This window comes from Danio rerio, chromosome 13, assembly GCF_049306965.1.
Source record: "Danio rerio strain Tuebingen ecotype United States chromosome 13, GRCz12tu, whole genome shotgun sequence".
Taxonomy (NCBI): Eukaryota; Metazoa; Chordata; class Actinopteri; order Cypriniformes; family Danionidae; genus Danio; species Danio rerio.
Window position 1 is genome coordinate 40,805,001 of NC_133188.1, and position 18,267 is coordinate 40,823,267.

An 18,267-nucleotide genomic window follows, 5' to 3' on the forward strand; every position below is an offset into this window, starting at 1 on the left:
TCTTTCTATCCATCCATCCGTCCGTCCGTCTGTCTGTCTGTCTATCTATCTATCTATCGATTGAAATAAATGATAAACAGTATTTTGTTGGGTTAAAATAAACAAATTGTTCAAATGTACAAATGTCCTAATATGCAATATCTGAAAAGTACAGTTGTTGTTGCTTCAAAGTTCAAGCATTTCATAAACTGCACTTTTGCAATGCTAAACTGATTAAAATAACATCTTTACATCACAAAATGTTGAAATCCATATTGTAAAACTGTGATTTTAGTGTGATATTAATTATAGAAACTACTGAAAGACAAACACTTTGAAAACATTTATCAAATTTCTTTAATACATGTAGCACTAATTACGTGGCAGTCAAAGGCAGTTCCATTCTTTTTATATTGGAAAGGTACAGGGGTTATCTTTAGGTTAGCTATGCGAGTGATGATCTGCAAATCTTTTAAGACCATCACAGGACTTTTCTCTGTCTGTTCATGTACAATGTAAACTTTTGCTTCTGGGTTTATTGCCTCTCTCATGTGTTACCACTGTATCTCCGTTCCCTGTCTCTATGGCAACTCTCCCTGAAATAGCTTTCCAAATACTTCCACTCACAACCACTAAGGGAAGAGCGGGAACACAGAAGAAAGCCAGGTGGATGGAACACGAGGACATGAAAAAGGACAACAAAAAAGCCAGAGAAATGATCAAGAAATTGTCCAGTATAAGAAAAATGACTGCGACCAGAGAAAGACTTGGAGAGAAAGACACAAGTACTGAGTTAAAGAAGACATAAATAGACAGAAACAGGAAAAACCAGAGAGAGACATGAGAATAAAGAGAGTTTCTTTTCTTTTGGATATTAGAGTTAGGCTTAAACATCAACAATGTTTTTAAATGTACAATAAGTTAACCATTTTTGTATAAAAAAAAAAAACCTGATAAATGAGTTTTCAGTAATTCCAGTCTAACTTCCTGCATAAATCTATGCAACTTTACAGTAATGGAGGACAGAAAATATCCTATCACTTCTATATGATGATGGATTTTGATGTACTGTAAATATCTTGGTATAGTTACATGATTAGTGGATCTTAGAGAACAGTACAAAACATTCTTCTTTAACAAGCCTACAAATTAAACTAAAAGAATCTAAATCCATTGGTGATAAAGAAATCTGATTTTCATCAAACACATTAAAAGTGTTTAAATGTGTTTAAATTCCATTCATGATGTGGGCTAGAAATAAACTAACGAACTTAAGAGCCAAATTTGCTAATGAAATTTAAAGGAGCACCACTTTTGAAGCGCCGCTTTGGCCGCACTTTTCAACTCCCCTTGAGTTAAACAGTTGAGTTACCATTTTTAAATCCATTCAGCCAAACTCCGGGTCTGGCATGAGCACTTCTAGCTTAGCTAAGCATAGGCCATTGAATCAGATTAGACCATTAGCAGAATCAGAGTGTGAGAGTTTAGTTAGTAACTATATTGACCTAGAAAATCCCAACTTTCATTTTTGTCAGTCCAATTTCACAATGAAACTACAAAATATTCAAGATTTAAATATAGGAAAATTATTTAAACTTATTTTAGAAATTGAACGAGATGCTAATGATCTAATCAGATTCAATGATTTATTTTAAGCTAAGCTAAAAGTGCTCCCAGTTCAGACACTAGTCCTGTCTTGACTAGTATGTGGTGCTCGGTTTGAGTTTTCTCATGTCAAGTATTTATATTTTCTGTCTGTCTTCACCTTTACATGAGCGCCGTCTTGGCCATGCTTATGCTGGCCATGTATGCTCCCACTTGACACAGACACGCGAGATCCGGGTGTGCTCGGGATGTGCGTTCTCATCCTGGTGTGTGTTGTTTTGTCCGCAGCATGCAGTTCTTTTCTCATCGTCTTGGTTTTGTTGGTTTTGGTTTCAAATTAAGTTGGCACAAGGATTGGAACATGCACGGTGTGAGTGCATGGTAAACAGGGCCGGAGTGGGACTCCTTTTCAGCCCTGGAGTTTCAAGCCTTAGACCGGCCCACCTCAGCTCACGACTGACTATATTAAAATAAGGTCATTTCCAATTTAGTTTTTTTATGACACTATCACGTCTTTTTCAAGGACACAGCTGATTTAGAACTTTAAATGTTTTTCATAAATATGAGAACATTAAAGGGTAGCTAAATCTCCAGCAATATTCTTTCAAACATCACAATGTTCTTTCCTGCAATCTCTGAATATATATTCTGAGCAAAATTCTTTATAGATATCCAGTCCTTTGTAATAGTGTGCACACAAAAGTACACCTGCATAAGTAACACAACAGTATTATATGTCTTAACACTAAAAATGAAAAAAAAAAAAAAAATTACTCAGGTGAGGTTTAAACTCAGGTCAGCGGCGTCGTAACGTATTACTTTCTATTGATGGCTTAATCTTTTTCTCCCCTTTTTAGATTTCTGATCAGGTTATTTCAGATTTATTAATGTATTGAATCATCTGATTTTCATTGAGCAGGTGTAATATTCATTAATATTAATTATTCTAATTCTTATATTCACTAAAGTGCTGCTGTTGGGGAGTCGAATGATAATAACTTCATCATTAACCTGCAGGCTGCATTTTGCGAGAAAATAAATAAAAAGAGCGGCGCTGCAGCAAATTAATGAATAAAAAGAGTGAGGCTATGGTCAAATAAATAAATAAATAAATGAAAAAAGTGCGACTGCGAAGAGCACGCAGCTAAGGACACCGGCCCTCGCAGCCAAAAAACGGACCGGCCCACCGGGAAATCATTTCTTTTTATTTTATTTATTTTCACCGTGTTTCATTTATTTCCACCGTGTGCTTTAGTGTTTGTTTATGTGAACCTTGTAGTTAACGAGTTCCCTCATTGGCTGCATATTCTATTCCTGTTTTACGTGAGCACATGGCTTTTGTTGTTTCTTTGTGTCATGTGCTCTCCTGTCTAGTCCCACCCTCCTTGTTAACCCATTATTAGTTTATTCAGTTCACCTGTGTGTTTGTTAATTCTTTCTCCTTATAGCTCCCTCTTGTCTATGTTTGGACTCTCAGCAGTGAATATTAAACCACACTGAACTGAAGTTAAACTTTAAAAACTGAACTGACACTGTTTCAATTCACTATAATCTTATATGTGAGGCTGCTTTGACACAATCTACATTGTAAAAGTGCTCTACAAATAAAGATGAATTTATTGTAACTATTCAGTGCCAGTTCATCAGATGTCCTTCATACGTGATTCATTATGTGTTTCTTCCAGTCTGGCCTTGTCATGTCTTGCCCTGTCAGCCCTGCCCAGCCAAGTTTGTTTGCCTCTTTGTGTTTTAGTGATGTTTTGCCCCCCTTGGGGTGGTTTTTGTTGACTTTTTGTTTTATTTGTATTATTAATAAACCCATCTTCTGTTGCATTTGAGTCCTTGCTCTCTCATCCCTCCTGAGAACCCTAACACAGAGATCAGATAAAAAAAAAATTCTAGCAAAAATTTAAATAAACGTATTTACAAAAAAACTAGAGAGTTCCTTTAAAAAAAGAGATGGCAATAAAGATATAAATATTAAATTCTGCATGAACCGGAGGTTGCTGAGACTTTTAGGGTGCTTTCACATCTGTAGTTCGCTTCATTTAGTCCGGACCAAGGGCAATAAATGATACATTGTAGCATTTTCTGCCGTCTTTGGGTCGTTTTCACACCACATTGCTGGCTTTGGTCCGAACCAGTTGAAACGAACCAAAATGCAGTCATCTGACAAAATTCACATCTCTCATTGGCCATATGTTGTTGTGCATATTTCCTAAACTGCTTATTAATTGGTTAGAATTCACGTGCGGGAAAATGCCAATGAACTCCCACAAGTAAACAAAACCGGCAGACACAAAATGTTGCTTTTACTCTGGAGGTATGACTGCACTGACAGATTGTATGCCTGCTTTAGACAAACTATACATTTAAAGATTGAAGACCGGCAGCTGGAAAACAGTGTTTTAAGGCATCGCTCGTCACTTCAGGAGGAGGCAAGAATTAATTTAGCTAAACTGCGAAATGGTCATCTTGCGGAAATATTACCAACGATCCATCAGGTAATTTTTCCCCTCTCTCTCTCTGATGGTAAAGCGCTGTCAACAAATATTTTTCCTCCATATCCCATAATGAACAGCGCATCGGCCTACGGCAGCTGTATTAGTCCAAAACGCGCAGTACTTTTTGCTGTTGGACCTGTTTTAGTACGAATCATATTTTCACCACAAACAAACCACTCCAGGGTTCGTTTAAAAGCGTACCAAGACCACCTCTTCAAGCAGGTCTCGGTACGCTTATTTGGTCCGCTTTTGGTGCGCACTCGAGTACGATTGCTGCATTCTCACCTGCCCAAACGAACCACACCAAAAGGGAAAACGAACTCTAGTGCGATTCAATCAAACTAAATAAGGCAGGTGTGAAAGCACCCTTATTTCAGTATGTTGATCTACTTTCAACTGAAACTGAATTTTGAGTAGGGGGAGGGGCTTTCTTTTCCATATGATCCTCTCATAGCAAACTAATGATAAGAGCAGTGTGGTTAAGAATATTGATATACAGTTGCTATAGAAGCCTTTAGGTTGACATCAACAGAAGGACTGCATTAATTTGCACACATTAATTAGTCACCTTATGAATAAAAAAATGACCTAGCAAAACAAATACTGTAAATTTTGATTCCATGCAGAACTATGCAGACTAAATGCACATAAGAAAGGCATTTCAAATCTAATCATGTCCAGTCAGTGTGCATTCAAATCAAAATCATCTAACATCACCAGCGAGATATCATGAATATTTGATTTGTTTCCAGTCACAACTGAATAAGAAAGATGACTTCAGCGGCAGTCAGAGATGAGCACTGGGAACTTATCATAAAAATCTGCGTGTTTTCAACAGCTTGGCCTACACACAAACATTAAAAACTAATCTCGTCAAGAAAGATTTAGAATCAACGGTTCATCTGACATATGCAAGTCAAATAAAACCACATTTCATCCATCACCCAGTGAGATTCTGAACTTTATCCAGGTGTAACTTCAGGGCAGAATCTGAGAAAGTTATAGAGCAAATGACATGCCTGGTGCATGAGCGAGAGTCCCGGGGGAGGCCTGTACAAAAACCACCACACATAATGAGGCCTTATAGGACTTCACTACCACAGAGACAAACGGAGAGATGTGGGCAAGACAGGAATAAAGATGCTAAGACACACCGAGACTGTAGATTAGGATCTTTAACAAAACATGCAAACAAAAGAGATCTTGACTGAAGGATAAGGAGATGAGAACAATCCTTTCACATAATTACAGATAGAGACAAAGCGAATGGGGTACGAGAGTCATCAGAGATTCATCAGAACAGCGAACTACAATTATTCTCTTCATTAATTGTGTACTGCTGTTTTTACTGAGTGTGTGTGATTGTTGATCAAACCAAAATGTTCTGAAGATCTTAAAGCGACATGAGTAGATCAGCTGGGAAATGCTTTGAGCTTTAGAGTTGCTCGTTTCTGGTCTTAAACTCCTATAATATAGTCTTAATAATGTATTAATAGTAGAAATCCCTTATTGTAACAATATTTTGACATCACGATTTTACTTGGTCACATACAGGTCACACTGATAGATCTGCCTAGATGTTATTTGAAGAGTTCAATGCGTCACATTCCAAAACAGCACCAGCACAGCAAAAGTTCACAATGACCCATCAGTGCAATTAGAGTTTAAAAATGACTCTTCCAGCTCTGTGATGTCAGGTTAGAGAATATTACAGGTCAGGGAAACCGCTGTCTAGGTCAAAAGCAAGAAAACACCTTATTTACCAATGTACTGGGGTATTTTTGCAATAATGGCAGAGGAATTGACAACTGAGGGAAGTACAGATTGATCCGACCAGGACATGTAATAATGCACTTTAAAGCAACAATAATCAGAAAAATAAGCATATAATAATATATCTAATAATACAATCATATAAAAGTAACAATATTACCATGAAACTATGAAAAATATTAAAAGATTTTGAACTTTTCTGCATTTATTGTGTTTTTAGGGATGAATTTGAGTACAATTTTAACATTTGTTACTGTCTGACAAAATGTCTTCCCCGTTTCTAATTAAAATACAGTAAATTAGAGGTCTTATTTAAATGGGTGACAATTTTTGTACCTACTGTACATTCATTGATTCATTCATTTATTCATTTTTAATCAGCTTAGTACCTTATTTCTCAGGGGTTGCCATAGGCAGAATGAACCACCAACTTATCCAGCATATGTTTTACACAGTGCATGCCCTTCCAGCTACAACCCAGCACTGGAAAATACCCATACACTCTCACATTCACCTTCTTGCTGTGAGGTGACAGACAGTGATAACCACTAAGCCACCTTGCCGCCTACCTAATGTTTAGTTACAGATAAATATAACGTGTAAATTCATAGAAACTGAGAATTTTCGGGTAGTTTAAATTTTTCAGTTTATCTGTCCATCTATCTGTCTGTTTATCTATAATGTGATTTGTACATAATAGTGTGTAAATAAGTATTGTAATAATTCAAATTATTTTTTTTTATCTTGATGCATTTTAAAATGTATCAGTCTTTGATGGCAAAGTTGACTTTTAATCACTAATTGCTCTAGTCATCAGTGTCTTGTGATCCTCCAAAAATAATTCCAATGTGCTAATTTTGTGTACAATAAATATGTCTTATATTTATCATAAAAAAGGCGGTTCATTCCACTGTGGCGACCCCAGATTAATAAAGGGACTAAGCCTAAAAAAAATGAATTAATGAATTTATTATTAAAACACTGCCTACATTTTTGCATAGATGTTTTTTTTTTTGTTTTCATGATACAAATCCACAAGAGGGCACTGTGTACATTTTGGCAAGTCTAAAATACATTACATAGGCTATGATTTGTTGTACGTTTCAGATACGTCCTCCTTGAACACGGACACAATAAGGCAGGGCTTGTCACACAGATCATCTACATAGCAAACCACTGACCTAATCCAAGTGTTTTCAAAAGGTAATGTAAATGAAAAGTGCACTCTGACCAAGTTATTTAACCCTGATTTGACATCACTTTTATCTCTTTTGTGGAAAAGTGTTTTACTTGACTCAAACCTGAGTACAACACTGGACAAAGTGCACTACTGTGCAAACTGACCACACAAGCTGTTCAAAGCTAGAAAGAGGAGGCAAACGTATTCGATTACAGATCACAGACATTGTTAAATTGATTTGTAGAATTTATGTGGTGTTACGCAAAGATCTGCATATAAAATAATACTTTATTTCTTGATAGGTCCCTGTAAATATCATTAGTGTGAAAAGAAACACACAGTTCAAGTCGGAATTATTAGCCTTCACGAATTATTAGCCTTTTGTGTTTTTTCCCTAATTTCTGTTTAACAGAGGATTTTCTCAACACATTTCTAAACATAATAGTTTTAATAACTCATTTCTAATAACTGATTTATTTTATCTTTGCCATGATGACAGGACATTATATTTGACTAGATATTTTTCAAGACACTTCTATACAGATTAAAGTGACATTTAAAGGCTTAACTAGGTTAATTAAGGTAATTTGACAAGTCATTGTATAATTATGGCTTGTTCTGTAGGCAATTGAAAAACATATTGCTTAAGGTAGCTAATAATATTGACAGTCAAACTTACTGTATGTGATAACCCTATTTCTACAACCCAAACTAGAGGTATGCATTCCTGCGGCTGTACTATGGGAGCACCGGGACCCGACCAGTTTTCTTGTGGCGCATGAATAAATTTCAGAATAAAACGCGGTAGCGGCTGGTAACTCCGGTATAATTTGAACAGAAGCGGGCGGTCTAACAATACAGGGCGCCTAAGAGAAAGAGCGCGCGCTCCAGAGAGAGTGAGAGCGCGTGCATCCGCCGTAGTGCTGTGTGTGTGTGTGTGTGTGTGAGAGAGAGAGAGAGAGAATGAGAGAGAGTACCATTGCTTTGCATTACTGCCCTTTTTGTATGCAGCAATGCTGCACTGCTTTGGCAATACAAATGTACAGTTATTTGTCATGCCAATAAAGCACCTAAATGTGAAATGTGAATGTGAGAGCACGCGTATCCGCCGTGGTGCTCTCTCCCTCTGTGTGTGTGCGTGTGTCTGTGTGTGTGAATGAGAGAGTGCGCGGTCATCTGCTGCGGTGCTGTGTGTTGCTTGTAATAGGGTGGACTCTGTAACATCCAGCTGGGTGTTTTTTTGGGAGACCTATTAAATCGATTTACATTCTTCCTTGGCCCAAAATGTACCTGCTACATGTATAGAAATAATGCTGATATGATATATGAAAAACAATCCGTGGTTGGCAAATATGTTGAGTGGATATGTTAGTAAATCTGACTTTGAAAAAGTCAGTGACTCACCACCCACAAACCTCACTGCACGTGACTCGGCACTCATGTCTCATCACAAAGGAGCAAACAAATCTGACATTTAGCCTACAATCCTTGCACAACCTATTTTTTTTATCTGTTCTCTCTGTCTCTTGGTGGTTACCCAATTTTAACGTGAGATTTTTAAAACCAAATCTAAATTTATCAGGAATGGTCGGGGCGGGTAGAAAACGGGGCGGGGCGGGCAGCAAGTGAACAAAGACTGAATATACGGCGGGAGCGGTCGGGTGCGGATAAAAACCTGGCGGGAGCGGGATTAAAATTTCAGTCCTGTACAGATCTCTAACCCAAACAACAAAGCATCATACTAGTAAGGACAATACTATAAGCGTGACTTCTAAGGGAATGCATGATCCTCATATGAACCTGCTCTTACTTGCATGCAAAAGAAAAACTGTTCACTTATAAAGGCTTCATAAAAAGCCCCTTGAGAAACGGTGCATTCGGATCAATGAGCAGAGGACCTGTATATGTGTTTGTGCAGGTCAACAATCACACATGCTGGTAATTATGACTACATATCTGTGTAGTCTCCAGAGTAAGTGACTTCTCACATCACAAACGGGTCTAGAGAGGCACATTAACAACCACTGACCTCGTTCCTTCAATCTGGCCAGTTACAGTATATGTCCCTCTCTCCAACCATCTCTCTCTATTACTGTCTTTGTGTTATTTCTGTGCTAGTAGCAAAGTATCTCTGTCAGAGGCTGGATGAGATTAGTCTGACAGATTAAAGAATAAACTAAAAAAAAAGCTTTGCTAAATAAGCAAATTAAAAAGCAAAAGACTCTGTTTAACTAAGTAACTTGGTAACACAATCAATGTTTACTCATCTTTTCTGAGTGTTACTAGCACCAAAAAAATTATGTTTTTTAGTCAGCGAGTGTCTTTTGACAGCTCCCAGAGTGTTGTGGAAGTACAGATTTTCACAGACAACTGGATCAGGTTTGTAGACAATATTGCATCAACAAAGGAACTAAGCTCAGTTGACAAAGTTGCTGTAGGGATCTGAAATAAATGCTGTAAATTGGTTTTGCAAGAGTGGATTATGGTAAAACTGGAACAAAAGGACAACAGACTTCGTACATGTATGACAGCACTATGTTTTGAGGGTTTGGCAGATTCTTTAAGTTTAATCCTTTTTATATATAATTATTGTTTTTAGAGATGTATTAACTTTTAATCAAACTCAGGTCTCCATGAGTACCATAGTGCCATGTCAGTGTTTCCTCTAGGATTTTTTCCAGCTGTGGCAGCAGGCCTTTTTTACACAGATCTACCAACTACCTGTGGAATTATTACAATGACAAATGTTGTGAGCGCAGTATTACAAGTCGAGATTGCAATTATGCAATAGTCTACGAGCAAGCAAATCTCTTTGCTTGCGTGCCAATTTCCTCTGCTCGTGCACAAACTTATTGCACGCCCCCTCAAATATACGCTGCTCAAGCACAGATCTTCTTGTGCGCTCTCAAATAAATGCTGCTAAACTGCGGTTAAGTGCGTTTATGAAACATGTCTCCAATATTTATTAGATTTGCTAGGAATATTAATGAATGTTTCCAATAGACCTAAAGAGCTGTATTAATGCGTCCTGAAGTAAAGTGAAACGGCTATACGACATGTTTGCTGGCCTCACGCATCACGCACCTGTCAGTCAGCCAGTAAGTCAGTGAGCACGTAACCTTAATGGGTTAAAAGATGATGCACAGCACTACAACGGTTACAGAGAAGTTTGAGCTGTTATTATTTACTTATCTTTTAATACGTTTTGGTGCGATTATCACCAGCTATTAAAAAAACATGACTGAATGTTTTGAATGAAAAGCTGTAACGTAGCCATGGCGGAATCAATTTTGGCGTGGCACCCCGCCATGGAAGAATGAATGTAGCAGAAACCATGCATGTGTTGAAGCACTAACAAAAGGCTATTGGAAGCAAAAAAAATGCTTTATTTTTATAGAGTTTTGTCTTGTTACTAGTCTAAATATCAAAAAATTCTTAAATCAAGAAGCATTTTCTAGACAAGCAAAACACAATGTATAGTTTTCAGAAATTATATTAAATTCTATATATTAAAATAAATTATATTTTTCTTAAAACAAGCAAAATAATCTGACAACGAGGTAAGCAAAAAAATCTTGCTTTTTTAAATTTCAAATAATGTTATTTTGCATACTTCGCCCATCCTTTTCTTCACTGTATAACTGAAACATTCTGATTAAAGAGCAGCAAATGAATTTCTCATTTAGATTTTTCGTTTGATTACCTTTATTAACATCAAATAGGTGTCACTTTAAAAAGTGCAAAGATCTATAATGAAAGCATTTGTTTGCTTTCCTAACTTTTTATGCTTATTTTAAAATTAGTTGTGTTTAAAAAGAAAGACTGACCAAAATTGATATCTTTAGATTTAATTATTATTAATTATGTGTATATGTTTGTTCAAACACACACCTAAAACCCAGACTTTCGCTCCACTTCAAAACGTGTGTAAAGAATCTGTTTAGGAAACAGTGTCTGTTGATGATTATGGAGCGCTCTGACAGTGATGCACCGCTACATGAAGCGGCTGTTTTGATGATTGCATAGGAGGAGCAACGGCTCCTGTAATGGAAAGGAAGGGAATCCGGCCCTTTTTAAAAATATTTTATTTCAAAGTGTTTTCATGCCTAAATAAAACTAAAGCACAGAACAGTTTCACATTAAAGAGCAAGGTACAGGTTGCGTTTAGGGAGGATCAGCTCTTTAATGTTTATTGCCACCCAGATTGAAAATATGGGAGAAATACAGGAAAATACCTTTACGGAATAGAATTGTAAAATACGGGAGAATCCCGGGAAAAACAGGAGGGTTGACAGATATGCTTATCACTTCTGAAAACAAGATAATATGTTTCTTCATTTAAGAATATGGATATTTGAACTAGTAAAAAAGACAAAAGCAAGAATTTTTTAACTGTGTGTACCTGAAAAACAGTGTTTAGTCTTTCAGTTTTAAATGAAGACTACAAAATCAGATGCTTTTTTCAGATTTTCTTTCGCAGTGTTTTCTAGTTTCTGTTTTACAAAAAGTATTCACAATGCTCTATATACTGTACTGAAACAAACCAAAAACATACATAAGTATGAATACATAAGTATTTTGAAAGCACAGCCAGGCTTATAGATGAGATCATTAGCAGTAGTTTTGTCTTTTGTCATGTTTTGTTTGCTACAACTTTCTGATTGGTGGAATATTTTATCATTGTTAATGTAGTTTTTCTGCACAGACATGGTTGTATTAAAAATAGATTCAAATAATGCTAACAAATGGGTTCAGTTGATGCAGTTGATTAACAAATGTAGGTGTCACAACAGCTGTGTTTTTAACTCAGGGACCTGACTGTTGCGTACTATACATTGTAAGAAATGAGTCTGCCTCAACCCAACTTCCACTTTTAACGGTGTGTTGATGCTCATTTGGCAAAATGGCTGAATTATTATGGAAAAGCTAAAAAAAAAAAAAAAAGCTAAAGTTTGTTGTCTCTGCATTGTTTTAGGTCACTACATCTTTAGCAAATGGTAGCAATTGTAGAATGGGGATGGATGGGTATGTGGCACAGAAAACCATTTCAGACAAGGGGTGTCGAAACTGCATAGAAAGATAGAGAGAACAGTCGTGTCAACAGCCAAGGAGAAAACTCATTAACATTTAAACGTAGTTAACTAAAAATGTATGAAAGGTTTGAGTGTAAGAATGTTCAGGGTTCATGCTGACATCGCTGAACCCAAGGTACTGCCATGTACTTTGAGACAGCTATGCTGAATAAAAAGCTTCATTGAGATCTTCTACGTCCTCCTTATTTTTTTTTAAACATGCAGACTGGCAATGGGCTTAGACCAGAGGTTCCCAAACTTTTCAGCCTGCGACCCCTAATATGACGATGCCAGTGACTCGCGACCCCCAATATCCTGGTTATGAATACAGAAACCTTGCATGCAATGTCACAATCTGCTGCATCTGACGCTATTGCTGTGTCTTTAATATAATGTAATTACCACTGGGGTCGCAATCCAATAGAACTAGTAACTATAAGCTACTATAGTAACTATATAGTAATTATAAACGACTATATTTTTCTCTTCAGTAGGTTATGGATAAAATATGGTTATTCTTATATGATTTAATAATAATAATAAATAGATTTTTTTAAATCACCAGGCGACCCTCCTTCATTGTCCCGCGACCCCTCGAGGGGTCCCGACCCCCACTTTGAGAACCCCTGGCTTAGACGACAACATGCCTGGTGTATTAACATAAAACTATCCAGCCTATCTGCCAAAATTAAAGACAACAACCATTTTTTCTGTTTTAAAATTGAAATCTCATTAATTAAAGTCTATTTTGCTGGTCAACAACAACAACACAGACAGTTCTGGGAAATATGCAAAAGAAGACAAACACTCACATCCGACCATCATCATGGCCACAGAGAAAATCTTCTCTCCATCTGTTGTTGGCGCGATGTTTCCAAAGCCAATGGTGGTCAGGCTGGTCATGGTAAAATATAGTGAGGTTATATATAGAGAGTCTTTACCGGGACCGCCCTCCCACTGGCCGGTCCCACTGGCATTGTAGCGGTACGGGGACCCGATGCTGGTGGCTAACTGGAAGAGCCAGCTGTCAGTCTTGATGGTGTTGGTTTGTTCGTCAATGACCTCATAATCTCCAATGCTGTACCAGATGCAGGCCAGCCAGTGGGCCACTAATCCAAATACACAGACCAGTAAAACCAGCACAGCCGCACCATACTCCAGATAGTGGTCCAGTTTACGTGCAACACGACCCAAACGGAGCAGTCGGACGACCTTCAGAGAACTAAACAAGCTGCTGATGCCCTGGAACGAGAAAAATAAAGACAGTAACATTCAGTACAGTATATAATAGAATAAAATGATGTAATGCAACACAAATATACTTTAGGCATGGGATGATAACTGATTTTCAGGTTTACCGCATCAAGGTTTAAGTCAAAAACCACAAAAAAATTTCTGCTATGATGCTCTTATGTTATAAATAAGTTTTTTTTTTTACATGTTTTTTATGTTTATTTTGTTTACAGTATCTCCACATCAAAAGCTACTGAACAGCTCATGATTCAGTAAACATCTGAAAAACAAACAGCTTATAAATCAACATCCAAGCCTGCTATAGACCTGAACACTGCAGTGGCTTAATTTATATGCAAATAATAGAAGGATATCCAGAGATGGCTTTTCCAGTTGTAAGAAAATCTGTGTTTTTAAAATTAATAAATATAGCAGAAGTCAATGATTTATTTAAAGTATTTAGCCTGACATGTTTACTGTTTAAAAATATTTTAAATGTTTCTCAAAATAAATTATTTTGTGTTTAAAGGGGAAAAAAGTAGTTTTTACCGAGACATTTAAAAAAAGAATATATTTTAGAGCAGTAATCACAATCCTGTGATACAGTGAAACCATGATGTTTTTATCCAAGGTTATCATACTGTCAGAATCATAGGTAACACTTTATTTTGATGGTCTGTTTGAGTTTTAGTAGACTGTCTGCTTAATATCTGCAATGTAACTTCAATTCAACAAACAAACCAACATAATAAATGGTGACTGAATCTTATACCAGGCCATGCCTACTTTAGTATTAAGATTATTGTTTTTAATCATTTAATTAATCAATTCATTATTATATTAAAGATTTATTATATAAGTAGCAAATTTATCATTCACATTTTGCTTATAGCATTTTTACATGTATTTTATGTATTACTTTTATATTTTATACACAAAGCTGTCATTTTTATTAAAGCATGTTAATTAGGTTAATTAGGCAGGTTAAGGTAATTAGGCAAGTTATTGTATAATGCTGGTTTGTTCTGTAGACTATCGGAAAAAAAATACTTAAAGGGGCTAATAATTTTGACCTCAAAATGTTTTTAAAAAAATTTAAAACTGCTCTATTGTAGCCAAAATAAAACAAATAAGACTTTCTTCAGAAGAAAAATGTTATCGGACATACTGTGAAAATTTCCTTGCTCTGTTAAACATTATTTGCAATTTTTTTTAAAAGGAAAAAAATTCAAAGGGGGGCTATTAATTCTGACTTCAACTGTATATATTTATATATATATAATAAAAACATAGCTTTGTGTTTTGCCTTTTTTTTCTTAAATTGTACAATTTGATTAGTGTTTTACATACATATTTTCTCTTTATAACCCTAAAATTACACAATCATACACACTGACATGCGGCACATAAACAAAAAATTGATTTGATATTCAATCTCTCTGGTTCAATCATTTCTCCACAGTCATTAATCACAAAGCTGATTAAATACACACCATCCAGTCATTTTATACCATTTGACACAGATCATTGTTAATTGGACGCCACATTCTGAAACATTGAGTGCTATTAAAATTTCTCAGCTGACTGAACACCCTCTTTACAGTACTAATTGCACAAAATAAGATTCTACAAACAGTTTGCTCTAAATTCGGAGAAGGTGAGCTGAACAAACGTGACAAAGTGGTTAGACATGAGAATCACTTTGCGAGGAGAACGCTCTGTTCTCCCACATGATCCGTCAACATGAAAAGGCCTCTGAAAATTTTATTTCAGGCAGTCCTTTAGTCTATTCCCTGCATTAAAACAGTACATTTCAGTTCAGCCTGACCTAGTGTGACCATCAGGCATTTCACTTTTTCCTTTTAAAAGCAAAATCAGGCTTGGAGGAAAACAAACAAAAAAGGACCACAATGCAGCCTGTTACTCATTTTCCTTCGGCTTAGTCCCTTTTTTCATCAAAGATCACCAAAGCAGAACGAACCACCAACTTTTCCAGCATATGTTTTACACAGCGGATTCCCTTCCAGCTGCAACCCTGGGAAACATCCATACACATGTTAACATAGAAAACGTTTGAGAGCTAAAGTGGCTGATTTTCTTTTGACCTTAAACATCTATACACACTTATTCACACACATACACTATGGCCAATTTAGTTTATACGAAGCCTGTGATAAATTGCAAAGAATATACTGTGTGACAAAATCCCAAACCTGTACAATACGCCAACTGTACTTTTGACCCTTTGCACAAGACTGTTATGAAGCATTTAACAGTCATCATGATCTAAAAACCTTACAAGTTTTAATCTGTAGATTTTTTAAAAATTGTATAAACATTTATATTATATTATATTATATTATATTATATTATATTATATTATATTATATCATATTATATTATATTATATTATATTATATTATATTATATTATATTATATCATATTATATCATATTATATTATATTATATTATATTATATTATATTATATTATATTATATTATATTATATTATATTATATTATATTATAATAAGATGATATATTATATCATCTTTGCATCAAATTACAAAAAACAAATACCGATTGTAGAGGTGTTTCTAATGCAGCATTTATGGGGCAGGACAGTAAATTTGACTTTGTTTTCTTTTCTGGGTGCCGTTGTTAGTCTCACACAGTTTTTTTTTTTCCTTTTTCCTAATGTTTTGATAAAACAATTGTGGAGTTTCTTTTATTATTTCAGAAAATGGGATTGAAATAAAATTATTGGTTGTACTCTCCCATTTACTGCGCTCTAATGACAACTATGATGACTTCCACTACTGAGAAACCCAGAAATGTGCAAATATCCATGTGTTTGGAAATTTGCAAGCTTGTCATCTAAGTTTGGAGGTATTAATGTACAGCATATTCAATTGTTATTCAAAAATGCCAACAACTACAAAGGACAACAAAAGACATAATGCTAAACAAACACCATTAACTAATCAACTAAACACAATATAGAAGTAATGATTTGTTTCACCTTGATTACTGTAAAAAGTCACATGCTTCTTGTATTTATTTCTCTAATGCTGGCCTGAGTTATATGGGAGTACTGACACTTTCCCTGAGACAATGATCCTATAGGCCATTTCAGTGTGGTGATGTCATTGGTCCATGAACATTTCCTGTTTGTTGTCAAACTATTTCATAACTGTAACAAGAGGCAATTCAGATATAACGTTAAAACAGTTGTCATAACATTATTTATAAAAATAAAAACATGAAACAGGAAATACGTCAGGACTGTTGTTATTGTTTACATCTCTCAAAATGGTCAATACATTTTCCTCATACTGAGGAATGTGGTTAAAAATAAATTGTTTTTTTTAATTTAATAATAAAAAAATTATTAAATAATTTGTATGTATTGGAAAAACTGTCATAGTCATTGTAAAAAACTGTAATAACTAATTTAAATAACTTATTTCTTTTATCTTTGCCATGATGACAGTACATAATAATTTACAAGATATTTTTTCAAAATACTAGTATTCAGCTTAAAGTGACATTTAAAGGCTTTATTAGGTTAATTAGACAAGTCATTGTATAATAATGGTCTGTTCTGTAGACAATCAAGAAAAGATATTGCTTCAGCGAGTTGATAATATTGACCTTAAAATGTTTTTAAAAAATTCAAACTGCTTCTATTCTGTCAGGGTTCTGCCACTCTGGTCTTGTAAATTCTTGTTTTGGTGGCAGAGCTCGGACACTACCCATGTCTGGTCCTGTTTCTGTCTCTGTGTGCGCGCGCGCCGTCGTGGGTGTACGCAGAGTGTGCGCGCTCCTGCTTGACGCGGCCGCGCGCGCTCTGCGTCCCTCAGACGCGTGCGCTCTTGTACTCGTGTTTGTGTTCGTCTGTCAGCAGCGTGGTGTTTCATTCCCAGCGTCTCAGTCTTGTTGGTTTCGGTTTTGGTCGGCTCTGGGATGAAGCATGCACGCTGCGTGTGTGAGCGCACGATGAGTGCTTTCATTCATCGTGTGCTCGTGTCTTGCGTCTGTTGTCAAAGCACGTGGCTCTGTGTTTACATTGTGGTCACGTGCTTTTGTCGTGTGCTTCAGTGTTGTGTTTGTGTTGTCATGAACATGCGGTTAATGAGTTCTCTCATTGGCTGCATGTTCTTGTCCTGTGTATGTGAGCGCATGGCTTGTCTCGTCTCTGTCATGCGCTCTCCCGTCTATTGCCTTGTCCCACCCACCTTGTTATCCTGTTTGTAATTATTATTTTCACCTGTCCGCCTGTCTGTTAATTGGTTTGTCTTTCCTATTTATTCTCCTAGTGTGCTCTGTTCTGTGCTGGTCCGTTGTTGATTGTTCCCTTCCCTGTTGCTGATTTCTATTCTACAACAGTGGTTTAAAGTATTGTCTTGCCAAGTTCCAGATCTTGTCTAGTTGAGTGTGTAATATAATGTTGTGTTTTTCCCCACATGGGGAGATTTGAGTTTTGTTTTTGTTTTATTTTTCATTAAATTCTTCATTCCCTGCATTTGGGTCCTCGCCTCCTCTCCATCCACCCCCATATCGTGACTTATTCTAGCCGAAATAAAACAAATAAGACTTTCTCAAGAAGAAAACATTTTTATAGAACATATTGTGAAAAATTCTTGGCTCTGTTAAACATCATTTAAGAAATATATGAAAAATAAATTCACAGGAGGGCTAACAATCTTGACATCAACTCTATATCTAGGATCCCTAATAGCAAAAAGAGGAATTATGAAGCATTTCAAGCAATATTTTCTGCTTATATTAAGCCAAATGCTTCAGAACTCATTGGACAGCGCTTCACAGTGCAGAGGGAGAATGACCAAAAGCATACTGCAAAAGCAACTAAAGAGTTTTTGAAGGAAAAGAAGTTGAATGTTATGCAATGGCCAAGTCA

General features: G+C 36.1%; 1 protein-coding gene across 1 annotated transcript in view; it reads right to left on the reverse strand.

Annotated features, from left to right (window-relative positions):
* The window catches only part of kcnh5b (potassium voltage-gated channel, subfamily H (eag-related), member 5b), an 82,811-nt gene that overhangs the window by 36,613 nt on the left and 27,931 nt on the right, over positions 1-18,267 (reverse strand). Inside the window, exon 7 of the mRNA XM_002664207.7 lies at positions 12,926-13,355. Within this exon, the coding sequence (XP_002664253.1) occupies positions 12,926-13,355 (430 nt within the window). The remainder of the gene's footprint in view (positions 1-12,925; positions 13,356-18,267) is intronic.